At 51.8% G+C, this 12,902-nt stretch overlaps 1 protein-coding gene across 1 annotated transcript; it reads left to right on the top strand.

Moving 5' to 3' along the window:
- Positions 1 to 5,080: 5,080 nt before the first annotated feature.
- On the top strand, positions 5,081 to 12,365 carry IRF1 (interferon regulatory factor 1). The gene is made up of 10 exons (XM_047084423.1): positions 5,081 to 5,307; positions 6,376 to 6,467; positions 7,781 to 7,880; positions 8,696 to 8,872; positions 8,986 to 9,035; positions 9,143 to 9,275; positions 9,461 to 9,583; positions 10,006 to 10,055; positions 10,937 to 11,072; positions 11,385 to 12,365. The coding sequence occupies exons 2-10, from the start codon at positions 6,381 to 6,383 to the stop codon at positions 11,495 to 11,497; spliced, it is 969 nt and encodes a 322-aa protein (XP_046940379.1). The 5' UTR covers positions 5,081 to 5,307; positions 6,376 to 6,380; the 3' UTR covers positions 11,498 to 12,365.
- The last annotated feature ends 537 nt before the right edge of the window (positions 12,366 to 12,902 follow it).

The following is a 12,902-nucleotide window of genomic DNA, read 5'->3' as shown; positions in this document are numbered from 1 at the left end:
GGGGCGGGGAGGTTGCTGTTCCCATGCAGAGTCACTGTGGGACGTGGCCTCCAGGCCTGGCCTCAGAGCACCCTCCCCACCCCCGGCCCCGTCCCGGGCCCCGCGGGGGCGGATGGGGAGCTGAGGCCTCTTTCCTCCCAACCCAGTGTTTATAAGAAATGAAACTGCACAGGGCATCAGCGGCAGCCCACACTGACACCCGCTCCTCCTCCGAGGTTCCGGAAGAGTCCACAGCGCCGGAGCGATTCCTGGCCCACTCTTACATCGCAGGACCCCCTAGCTGCAGCCAGCTGCAGCCTCCCACTCTGTATTTATGATTTTTGTAAGAGCACAACGCTTATTCTGCTGTGTCATGCAGCCTTTTTGCCAGATCCGTGAGAGGGGAGGGGCTAGTCTTGAGCCAAACCTGGAGTTGGCCCAGAGCAGGAGTGCAAATTCATATTTGTTGAATGAATTCAGAAATGACTTTCTTCCAACTAGGCTCCTTTCAGGATGGGTGGTGATGGCTGGATTCTACAAGCGTATGGATGCTTTCTGATGATTTTATGCCTGACTTGTGCTCTGCACTTCACAGTCTAGGACTGCCTGCCTCCCAGGTTTGCTGTGAAAATAGAGATGATAGCTGAAAGAGATTCTGAGCATCTCAGAAAGGCCTCCCTTTGCATCTGGAAGGCTGGAATGGAAGGCATGCTTGAGGTTCATTTGCTTTGGGGACTCTGGTTTTCTCCCTGGGTAGCATGCCCCACTGGGGCCCTGGATTCCCCTAGTCTCAAAAACCTGGCTAAAGCCTGACTGGGTCTGACTGGGTCCTGAGCTTTAGAACTAACTGGAACAACCCCCTTGCCTTCCCCCCTCCGCCCCAGGTGGTGAACATTGTGTTTCTGAGAGCCATAGGGAGGGGGCTAAGGACAGGATTGGTCAAGGGGAAGAGCCTCCTACAGGGGTAATCTTGTCGCCTCCGCCTCTGTCGCTATTGCAGAAATCACCTCAAAGGAGGCCCTGCCAGCCTAGAAAATTCCAGGGCCTAATACAGTGAAATTTACCCTTATTAAGTAATGGTATAGATGGGAGGCATTCTGTGAGTGAGACCAGAGCTAACCCCCAGCTAACACCATGTGCAGGTGTGAGGAACCTATTCAGGTCACTTGCAGAAAAATTCAGACTTGGTTTCCTAAAGGTGATAAGTGCAGAAAAGGCAACAGGAAAGTTAAGGACCAGGGGATTCTGAGGAGGGGAAGGACTTTCGTTTGGTAGCTTTGGTAGTACTTCATAGAGGACCAGATATTTGTTCTGAGCCTTAAAATGGAGACTGACACTGAAGTGTGTTAGATGGGGAGGGGAAGGGGGAGAAATGAGATGGAGGAGGGAGGAGAGAGTGTTGTCAAATATCAGAGTAAGAGAGAGATGAGGAGCAAATGGAAGAAGCAGAGACATGAGAAAACTACAGAATAGAAATGCAGTGAAAAGTTCATGCATTATTGTTAATACGTGTCATTTGACTAATGTTTTACAATTAAGAAAGTTTAATAGTATATCTAATTTCCTCTTCATAATAATTGCACATGGACAGAATGTCTCTTTTTTGTTTTTTAAGTTTACATTTTTGAGACAGAGCATGCTGGAGTGGGAGAGGGGCAGAGAGAGAGGAAGAGAATCCCAAGCAGGCTCTGCGCTGTCAGCAAGGAGCCTGATGAGTGGCTCTGTCCCCCAAACCATGAGATCATGACTAGAACTGAAATCGAGAGTCAGTCCCTTAAGGAACTAAGCCACCCAGGTGCCCCAGAGTATCTTTTTTACAGATGAGAAACCTGAGGCCCAAAGAGGGATGGTAACTTACCTAGGGTCACACCAGTGGCAAAAGCACAGGAACCCAGGCTTTCAGACCCAAATCCTATATTCTTCCCACTGACCTCTCATTACTGCCAAGGATAGGAGAGCTGTGGGAGATAAGGCTGGAATAGGACCCCTGGGACCAGAGTGAGCAGCAACTTGAATGTGGGGCTGAAGAGTCTGGGGAAGCTCAGAAGCTCCTGGTGGACATGAATGTTGGGAGGTCAACAAAATTAGGTGGATCATTGTAGTGCAGAGTTGCCTAGAGGGGCAGGCCTGACAGGGAGGGAGACCCAAGGGGAAGCTGTGGTAACAACAGTCTGGTCCTGGAATGTGAAAACACGTAGATGCAGGGAAGGAAGACCCAGAGGACCAGGTGAGGCAAAGAGGGGAGGAGGACAGGAAAGACTTCTCCTGGGAAGGAGCTGGAATTAAGAAGAGAGAAAGCTGCTGGGGGCAGTGTAGATATGGGAGGCCAAGAGTTCTGTTTGTGTATGTGTTAATCTGTGGTGGACTGGATTGTAGTGGAGTGCCCAGAAGGTTGTATTTGGAGGTCACCTGCCCAGAGGGGATGGCTGGAATGACAGAAGATGAGTATTTTGAGTCAAAGAGGAGAAAAGGGCTAGCCCTGAATTACTAAGAAAAACCTAGGGAAGACTCTGTTTTGCTTAGCATCATAGGGAATGTGTGATACATTTTAGAATGGTACTCAAAGAGTAGTTACAACAAAAACTTGGGGTACTTAAATGGTATAGTTTTACTTCACTGATTTGTAGTATAGCACCCACAATCATGATAAGCAGATTCTTACAGGCTTCAAGATAAAATAAAAGTTAAAAAAAAAAAGTCAAAGAGCCCTTCAAAGATGTAAAGGACAATTTCATCAGTAAATTCTAAACACTGGGGAATTTCTCCTAAGCAAAAAAAATATTGATGTGGGCAGAGATTTAATTATACAGTGTTGTTTGTATTAGGAAAATATGGAGGGACACCTGTGGGGCTCATTCGGTTGAGTGTCCAACTCTTAATTTCGGCTCAGATCATGATCTCATGGTTCATGACTTTGAGCCCTGCATTAGGCTCCATGCTGACCATGCAGAGCCTGCTTAGGATTCTCTCTCTCTCTCAAAATGAATAAAATTTAAAAAGTTTAAAAAAAAAGGAAAAAATGGAAATAACCTAAATGTCCTCTATTAGGAGATTAACGGATAAATTTTTATTTATCCTTATTAGAAAATAATATATACCCACTACAAATTATACTGCAGAAGTACATTTCATGACATGGAAAGATATAGATCCACATACACCTGATTATCTGTGAATTAAAATAAAATTGTTTTAAAGCACTTTTTACAGTTTCCTAATACCTTTAAAAGGGTCATTTTGGTAAGTTTCAGACACAACATGAGATGCAAACTTCCTTTCCCTGATCTCATTTTGAATTTTCCAGTGGCCATATCAGGTTCTTAGGGACAGGACAAGCATCTGCACAAAAAACAGACTTCACAAGTCAGGAGCCACTTGCTTTCAGCTCTTCTTGTTCAGCTCTTGATCTCTGTAGTGGGTTCCCACTCCATCTGTCACTTAAAGCACCCCAACCCTTCTTCCCCTTCCCCAGCTTCAGCATCTTCCATTTTTCTTAATACCAGCTAGGCTCATTCTTCCGAGCTCCTTCTGCCTCTGCCTCTCCCACCTGCTGCACCCACCACTATCTGGGAGATGGCTCTGACCCATTCTTATTGGTCTCTTGGGAACCAAGCTTGGTGTTAGTCACAGCATGAGATTCTGGTGCACCAGAATTGGATCAAGCCAACCTTTCCTCTGTAGGAGGGAGGCAGGAGAGTGACTGATGGGTGCAATACTACATCAATGTCTATTTATAGCTTGCACCACTGCAACTGGGTGCTGCTGTGGAGGGGGAGTTGGGTGAGAGTGACACAACTAGCCCTGCCAGGACAAGCAATTTACTTCTGAGTCAGCAGCTTTGGGGAGGTGAAGGAAGGAATCTGCCGGGCCAGAGTTCTGGATGGAAAACTCAGCTCAGCCTCTAGGAGTACAAGTGGGGCAAGGTCTACTTAAAAGCACAAGAGTTAAGAAGCTGCCTTGCCCAAGGGACTGGGACCTGGGCTCCCCAACTCTTTGGCCAGATCATGGCTTTGGCCATCCCTAAGCAATTCCTAGAACCTGTCTGGTCCAAGTGGAGACAACATCAATGCTACTACTAAGGAGCTCCCATGTAAGGGCCATGTGAGGCTGTGGAGGTGGCCGAAGGCAGGAATGCAAGGAGGAAAAGGCTCCCTGAGCCCTTCTCCAAATCAGCAGTCCGAGTTTCTCTGAAACACTTCTTTATCCTAAGGTCAGCTGTAGGGCAGTCCCAAGGATGTAGCCCCAGAACAGGGAGAGGTTCCTCTCTGTCACAGTTAGGTTCTGGGTAGGGACCTCAAAAGCAGCATCTGCTGCCCAGGTGGGGGGCATGGTGCTTTACAGACATCACTTCTATGTCACCGTAAACCAGCAAAATAGGGTTTCTTGTTATTTTCTAGTTGAGGAGATTGAGGTTTCCAGCCGTGCCAACAGCAGCAGCCAAACTGGGATTTCCTCTCCTTCGGTGGCCCCAGGCAGCACCCCAGGCAGAGTAGGCTTTCCCTTAATTCCCCAAGGCAGGTGAGTGACCAGGACGTGGGTCATCCCTCAAGAAGGCGTAGTATGAGGGCCGAAACCCTTCCTTCATTAGCAGGCTTGAGGAACCAGGCTAGTTTACGGGGATTCAATCCCAGTGTGTCCACTCTGAAGAGGACGGCAGGTGTCCGGGTGACCTCCTCACCTGCTTTCAAAAGATAGACGTTCCCAGGGAGAGGAGGGTGAGGAGATGGCCACAGGAGCCAGCAGTCTGGAAGAATGCGGAGTGAGGGGAGCAACTGCGGGCTGGGGGCGTTCGGCTTTCCTGGACAGCTTTCTCCCGGGCGAACCGGTGTGTGTGTGGGGGGGGGGGGTGGGGAGTGGGAGCGGACAGGGCGGGCCCGCGGTCGCCCCAGGGCGGCGGCGCCGGGCCGGAGGGGGTGGGGAGGAGCAGCCGCCCTGTACTTCCCCTTCGCCGCTAGCTCTACAACAGCCTGATTTCCCCGAAATGATGGGGCGGCGCTGGCCAATAGGCGCCCTCGCGGCTCTTTAGGAGGCGGGGCTGGGCTTGGGTTGGGGGAATCCCGCTAAGTGTTTAGATTTCTCGCCGGCGCCGCTGCCCCGGCAGAGCGCGCCACTCCTTCGTCGAGGCAGGACGTGCGTCCAAGCCCGACCGAGCAGAGGCCAGTGGGAGTAGTGCCAAGCCAAAGCCAGCCGAGCCCAACGGCCCCTCGACCCGGGCATCCTCTGCCTTCCCGCCGCTCCCCTCCGGAATTGCGCTCCCCGCGCCGGCACAGCTGCCCCAGCCGCGCCGGGACCTTCGGGCGCCGCTGCTGGATCGCGCCCGTTGCAGAGGTGAGCCCGCCTTCGCTGCGGGGGGGGGGGGGGGGGAACCGGTGGCGTCGAACAAAGACGCGCGGGGCTCCAGGAAGTGGGGGCCGGCAACCCCAGCCGGGAGAGTCGCGGGCGCGCAGCGTTGCCTGGCCCCCGCGCGGGCTCGTGAGGGCGCTGGAGGAGCGGCGAGCGGCAGCGCGGGGAGGGCGGGCCGCGGCGTGGACCGCCCACGAGCCGAGGTTGCCGGCGCCCGGCCGCTGTCGCAGATCTGTGTGCGCGGAGCCTCCGGGGCCTCTGGGTGGCTCGGTAGGTTTGTCGCGCGCATCCACGAGCGCTGCTGGGGACTGGAGTGTACGTCCGCGCGTGGGCGCCCTGTGCTCCCCACGCGGGCTTTTGGCGGTCCCAGCTCCGCACCCAGGCCTCAGATTTTAGGCTGTACGTGCAGGTGTTGGGGGGCTGGGGCTTGCTGCCCTGGTTGGCTGGCAGACCTGCTGGGGCTACGGGAAGAGGCGCCACAGGTGTTCCTTCGGCTTCTTCGCGGAGGCGGGGAGCCAGGCAGGAGGGGCAGAGCCTTCCCGGCCTCTGCACTGTGGCTGTCTGAGAGCGCGTAGAATAGATGGGATGGGGGGTGGGTGTAGAATGCTGGGTGACTGCTTGCCATTAGGGAAGGTGCACAGCTAGTGGCAGCAACTCTAGTAGGGAAATTTCTTGGCGTCAACCAAAAGAAGCCTCTCCCTTCCACAAGGATTTGAATTTGAGGAGGAAAGTCTTGGTATTAAGATATCTTTGTATTATATCTGTTTTTCCTTCACATAAATCCTGAAACCATCACTTGCATGCCTGTCTTCTCCCAAGTGTTTAGAGGAATGTGGGGGAAGGGGCTGAAGTGTTTTTGCCCAAGACGCTGAAAATATTTGGAGGGCAGTTTTATTCCAGTGAAAGCCCCCTCCCCCGTGATTGTGGTGCCTGGTGCTTGGCTCAAGGCTGGGGAAAGTAACTGACTGACCTGGGGGTGGGGAGATTGGGCAGGGTAGTGCCTCGGGGCTGCTCAACAGACTCCAAACAGGACCCTCTGTTTTCTCTTTACAGCCAACATGCCCATCACTCGGATGCGCATGAGACCCTGGCTAGAGATGCAGATTAATTCCAACCAAATCCCAGGGCTGATCTGGATTAATAAAGTGAGTGTAACTTTTTGGGTTTTTCTGCTACTATCTTAACACATGTTCTTTGGGGGACCAAAGCTTCAGATGCAGCTCAAAAAGGGAAGTGATGGGGAGGAGGCATATGTGCTTCCCAGTCGGTCCTGCATGGAGGGAGTATACAAGGGCCAGTCTTGGGTCCCACTTGCCCGACTTGTGCCTTTCTCCCTTCTTTGATAGGGACACGACAGACACCCACGTGAGGGCAATGATGGTTTCCAGCACGAGGACTCTCAGCATCTGCAGAGCCATCTGGTCTCTTCTGAGACCCGTATAAACACCCAGCATTCTGCAGGGTTCCAGTCAGAGAGACAGGAGACAGAGAAGTGGGCACTGCTGGCAACAAGACGGCTGTTTCAGCAAGGGACCCAAGAATTAACCTTGCACCATTTGCCCAGGCCCAAAAAACCTCATGCTTGTGCACAAAGAGTAACACAGACTCTGCAGACTTAATAGTAATAATAAAAATAATGATGGCTCATGCTTATTGCACACTCCCTATAAGCGAGTGTGACACCATGCTAACAATGTGACTTACATTGTGTCCTTTAATCCTCACAGTAGCCCTGTGAAGTAGATACTATTAATATCTCCATTTTCAGATGAGGAAACTGAGGCACTGAGAGATAGATAATGAGATCGTACAAAAAAGTGATAAAGCTAAGATTTGAATCCGAGAAGTCTGACTCAAAAATCTATACTGTTAACCACCAGTAATGATAACAGTGAGACTTAGTCCTTATATTTGTCACTGTGATTGCTCATTTCACAGAAGAGAAACCAGTGAGGGACCAAGAGGTACAGTGACAGTGCCAGGGTCACACACATAGTTAGCATCCAAGTCTGGCCCAGGGCTCCCTTAGGTATATGGCCAGGATCTGCTGGGCAGGAGCCAGTGGTCCCAGGTGTCCCAAGCAGCCCCTATCTAACGGATGGAGTTCTCACCTCCATGTTGGTGCTGAAAAGCACCAGAGAGCATCCTAAGGTGCTCTATATGGGTCCCAGCACATCTGTAACAGGCAGAGGGAGATCTCTGCTGAGCTGATGTTGCCATAGTTTTTCAGAACCCAGAGCCCCTTCTGAGAGATCTAGAGTGGTAGAGTACTCTGTTTAAGCCATTCTCAGGATGGGTCAACCTAAACCAGATGTCAGGGTGAAAAGGGGAAGTCAGCCTTTTCCCAGACCAGGGTTGGTGGGGTTGCGGGGGGTGGTGCCGGGCAAACTCATGCTAAAAGCCTATGGCCTCTGAGCTGACACAGCCTTGTATATTTGTGTCTATGTGTGCCATTCAGGAGGAGATGATCTTCCAGATTCCATGGAAGCATGCTGCCAAGCATGGCTGGGACATCAACAAAGATGCCTGTCTGTTCCGAAGCTGGGCCATTCACACAGGTGTGTGCCCTCGTCTCCAGGCCTGGGGGGGCTGGGGCAGGGAGGAGACAAGGGGAGTCACTTCTGTTAACACTGAGGCCCTTCATTGGGGTCTCTGAATTCCCTGAGATGGTGTACAGAATTTGGGAGTGAGCACGGGGCTGACTTGTACTTTTGGGGGAAAAGTTCATCGTTTCAGCAAGTTCTTAAAGGAACTTGTGAAGTCAGTATCTTAGAAACTGTGGTTTCACAGAGTTTGTGGCTGGATTAAAGTTCTCCTTGGCAAAAGCAGTTGTGAACCTGGATAATGAAAGAGACCCAGGCCTTCCATTTTCTTGATGTTTACCAAGGTCCTGGCCAAAGGCCCATCTAGTTGGCAGCCTCCTTTTATCCTTGAGTGTTGGGGTTCTTGGTCCATCTCATATCAGTCAGCACACTTATCAGTAACTGTTCTTTGATGCCTACTTTTTGCCCACTCCTGTGTTTAGAAATATCACATAAACCCTAGTCCCTACTCTCTGGCTGCTGACAGACCAAGCAGGGAGACTGGGCCTGGTGTAGGACCAATATAGCACTTTTGGACATATGGGCCCTCTAGTGCTTCTGGCTGGGTCCTTCAGGAAGGACCTGTGGGATGTGTTTAAGCCAAGCCTGGGCATTTGAGAGCCCCCAGGGCCTGCAGAGGGTCACCCAGGAATACCTGCTATTTGGCCAGTTTGGATCTCTGGCAGCATGAGAGCTTAGGGGTACTGTCTCCTTCCTCCTTCCAGGCCAGGGGTTGGCTGAGGATCCCCACGTATGGCCCTGACAGTCCTCTTCACTCTTGTGCCCACTAGGCCGATACAAAGCAGGGGAAAAGGAGCCGGATCCCAAGACATGGAAGGCTAACTTTCGCTGTGCCATGAACTCCCTGCCAGACATTGAGGAAGTGAAGGACCAGAGCAGGAACAAAGGCAGCTCAGCTGTGCGGGTGTACCGGATGCTCCCACCCCTCACCAAGAACCAGAGGAAAGGTATCCGAGGGCTTTGGGTCATCAGAAAGCTCTTAGGGAGGGTGGGAGGGAGGAAGAGGGGCAACTGGGACTGGTATGCCTATACCAAGACTGACAGCCTATCTGCCTCACAGAGAGAAAGTCCAAGTCCAGCCGAGATGCTAAGACCAAGGCCAAGAGGAAGGTGAGTGTGGTCCTAAGCTGCTAGTCTTTGGTCACCCGGGATTCAGAGTGGACAATGGAAGAAGTGCCATAGCAAGCTTGGGCCTAAGCTTCTTTCTCCTGTTGCAGTCATGTGGTGACTCCAGTCCTGATACCTTCTCCGATGGACTCAGCAGCTCGACCCTGCCTGATGACCACAGCAGCTACACAGCTCAGGGCTACATTGGGCAGGACTTAGAGGTTGAGCGGGCCCTTACTCCAGGTGAGGTGGGCCCAGTCTGGCAGGGGACCAAACAGGTCATTGGGATGGCTCCTTTTCTTGGCTGTAGGATGCATTGTGCTTGTGGATGGTGGCCTATTGGAGCAGGCTGCAGGGTTGGGGGTGCTGGGTATCTTGCAAACTAAGAGAGCACACAGTTCTAACGTGTGGTTTCTGCTGTCCTTTAGCCCTGTCACCGTGTACCGTTAGTAGCACTCTCCCTGAATGGCACATCCCAGTGGATATTGTGCCAGACAGTACCAGTGACCTGTACAACTTCCAGGTGTCACCTATGCCCTCCACCTCTGAAGGTTTGTGCTTCTGGGGCCTGCTTGCCTGACTGTTTGGGTCCTGGGAAGGATGTCCTGAGGGCAGGAAGATGCTCAGAACTCCACCTGGCATTGAGTTGCCTGTGCTGTGCTAGAGAAAAGAGGGAATGCGGGCCGGGGGCTGCATTTTGGTCTAACATTGCTAGTTTTTCTGGCTCTTCTGCAGCCCAGTCTCTGAGGGTGAGGAAGGAAGCAAGGGGGTGGGAAGAGGTGTGGCTTCAGGGTTTGGGAGGCTGAGTCACTAGGACAATGACCTGTTCTGGAATCTCCATGGCAGGCAGATGTCTGCTGGGAGGTCAGTGTGTGGGGACATGTGAAGGGGCAGGGGGATCTGGCAGTGCTGGAATTGCTGGGGAAAGCCTGGCTGACTGCCAGCCAACCTCTCTGCTCTTCCCCATCCACAGCCACAACAGATGAGGACGAGGAAGGGAAATTAACTGAGGACATCATGAAGGTAAGGCCCATTCCACCCTGGGCACTCTTTTGAAGTGGCTGCTTCTGAGGAGAGAGAAAACCACTTAGAGCTCACAAATCGGAGGGTAGGCAGCTGCTACTGTGACCTGGTTGCCTCCATAGTCCTACAGGTGCCACATCCATGTGGCTGGGGACCACTGCCCTCCTGGGCTGGTGGGAAAGACACTGTGGAAGTGAGGATGGGAGGGAGGCCTGATTTCTGACAGGTTGTACTGGAGCAGGCTTTAGAGCCTCAAACAGCTCTGAGTCAGCTGTCATCAGCACTGGGTCCCTGGCCTGTGTCTTCCGCCCCAGCATGCCCCAGGCCTGCTGCCCTGTTAGTTAGGGAAATGCACATCAGGTTTTAATAATCACCCTTTGGGATCTGTAATTTGATGGGGTTTTTCCTTTTTCTTTTTTTTTAAAGCACATTATTTAAGCAGGTTTTTTTCCCCCCTGCTTCAATTTTAAAAGTGAATATAAAAAGTTTTGCAGTAGTGTACCCAGGCTTTGTTTCATCAGCATAGACAACCTGAGACATAGCCATAGCTCTATCTCTAGCTTTTCTAGACCTCTTTTTCTTGAATCACTATGCTAATCATTGCTTTAAGCCACATTCTCAGTTGGTATGTCCTTACCCAGTTGAGAGGGAAAGTCTTAGAGATTCTGTGCCAGAGGGTAGATGTGGGAGTGTGAGTCCAGGGCAGACCCTCACCTCCCACGTCCCTGTCCTGTCTTCATTCCACATCTGCATCCATCTGAGAATGTGAAAATGGCCAAGAGTATGATCCTGGCAGGGAAGCTTCAGCTCTCTGAAGGCAGGGCCACAGAATGAGTCTGCCCTGGAAGTAAGCCAATGGCATTTTGCTCCTTTGTCCCCAGCTCTTGGAGCAGACGGGATGGCAGCCGACAAATGTGGATGGGAAGGGGTACCTGCTCAATGAACCCGGGGCCCAGCCCCCGTCTTTCTATGGAGATTTCAGCTGCAAGGAGGAGCCAGAAGTTGACCGCCCTGGGGGTAAGAAGTCTCTGGATCCACTAGATTTCTCAGAGAAGGGAGAACCATGCAGGGGGTGGGAGAGGGCTGGAGGGCTGGGCTGGGGAGCAGCAGAGGCAGAGCACCTTTCTTAAACTCTTCTTGGTACAGACAGCTTGTGAGTTGGCTGTTGCTCCCATGCACGCAGTTTGCTTAAAGATGAGGGGGGGCCCTGTTGCTGTGGGTGGACGGTAGAGGCTGCTGTGTCTGGGCCTATGGGGATAGGGCTGGGGGGTGGGAGGAGAACACTGCACTCACCCTCCATCCTCATACAACTTTCTTCACATCTTCTAGGGTTTATCGGGCTGATAGCTTCAGATCTGAAGAACATGGACAACAGCTGGCTGGATAGCCTGTTGCCCCCAGTCAGGCTGCCCTCCATCCAGGCCATTCCTTGTGCACCGTAGCTGGGCCCCGGTCCCCTCTTACTCCCCTAAGCAAGCAGGACCTGTCATCATGGTAGCTGTGATGCAAAGAAACAGGACTCCTATGGGCTCCTTGACATGGCAAAGTATGACCCCATTGCTGAGCAGGGATGGGGCCTCCCTCCTTGGGACAGTGGCCTCTTGGGGTCTGGCAGGCCGGGATCTGGGCTCATCTTGTGGGATAAAGCTGGCCCTGTCTCCTGGGAAGATGGGGTTCTGAGATTGATGTGTCAGGTGGAGGTCTCAGCTAGGAGTCAGCCTCCAGCTTTTCCCCCTAAGCCCAGCTGCCTGGAGAAGGTTCTGCTGTCACTGAGGTGGCCCGAGGGAACAGACCAACGACCTCAGAAAAGCACAGCACCAATCCCAGGGCTGGCTCTGCACTAAGAGACAATTGCACTAAGTGAATCCTATTCCCAAAGAACCCCCTCCCTTCCCAGCTGAGCCCTGGGGACTGTTCCAAAGCCAGTGAAATGTGAAGGAAAATGGGGCCCTGCAGGACAGTGCTCCCTCAGCCTCAGAGGAGCTCCACCCTGCTCGGGCTGAGGGGCTTGGGACAAAACTCGGCACTTTTTCTTGTGGACCTTGCCACGTTTCTGATCAGAGGTGTACACTAACGTTTCCCCCAAGCTCTCAGCCTTTGTTTATTTATATAGTGCCTTGCCCTGTGCCCACCTGCCCCCTCAGGCGGGCCCCAGCAGCCCTCAGCAGGCCCTGGGAGGGAAGTGTGAGTATCTTGGTGTGATTTTTAAAATTGGAAACGCCTTGTAATCACTAAGTCATGTGTGACCACATATGTACATGTATGTAAATATGTACATTTGTCTTTTTATAAAAAGTTCATTGTTTATAAGAGGTGTGGCCTTTTATTTAGATATAAATTGCAAATCATTTTACTTTTTGTAGAGATATTGTGATGGACTCATTCTTGGCATCCTGCCTGAACTTGACTTAGGGGTGAGCAGTGACATACACCAATGCAAAATCCTTTCAGTTATGTTCACAAAGAAGATGACAGGAAGAGGGGACAGTCATGGCAAAGGGACAGCTCATATAAATACATTCACTTGCCCTTGGCTTTATTGCCGGGCAGTGAGTTGAACTGGGGCTCGAAGGCCTGGGGAGTGTTAGGTTTTGAGTTCTGAGTAATGTGCCATATAGTATATGTCCTGGTAAACTCAAATGCAAGTGTACTCAGATGCTACTTCAGAAAGTTAACAATTGGTAGGTATAGAACAGTCATGGACAGTCACAACAGACCCCAGCCCAGAACAGGATACCAAGGCCTGTTGTACTGGGCACTACCTGTCTAGTTTCTGCAGTGATGAAAATGTTCTCTCCCCGTACTGTCTGATATAGTAGGCAGTGGCAAAGTCACATGTGCCAATTG

This window comes from Lynx rufus, unplaced genomic scaffold, assembly GCF_022079265.1.
Source record: "Lynx rufus isolate CCGP_SWC_20201006 ecotype Redwood Valley unplaced genomic scaffold, mLynRuf1.p SCAF_1, whole genome shotgun sequence".
NCBI lineage: Eukaryota > Metazoa > Chordata > Mammalia > Carnivora > Felidae > Lynx > Lynx rufus.
This window is presented reverse-complemented; position numbering and strand designations above follow the sequence as displayed.

Bases quoted from the DNA above. Each gene is read 5' to 3' on its own strand.
- IRF1 (XM_047084423.1), top strand. From the start codon at position 6,381: ATGCCCATCACTCGGATGCGCATGAGACCCTGGCTAGAGATGCAGATT. The intron at 8,873-8,985 runs GTATCCGAGGGC...TCTGCCTCACAG, and splicing joins CACCAAGAACCAGAGGAAAG to AGAGAAAGTCCAAGTCCAGC. The intron at 10,056-10,936 runs GTAAGGCCCATT...CTTTGTCCCCAG, and splicing joins TAACTGAGGACATCATGAAG to CTCTTGGAGCAGACGGGATG.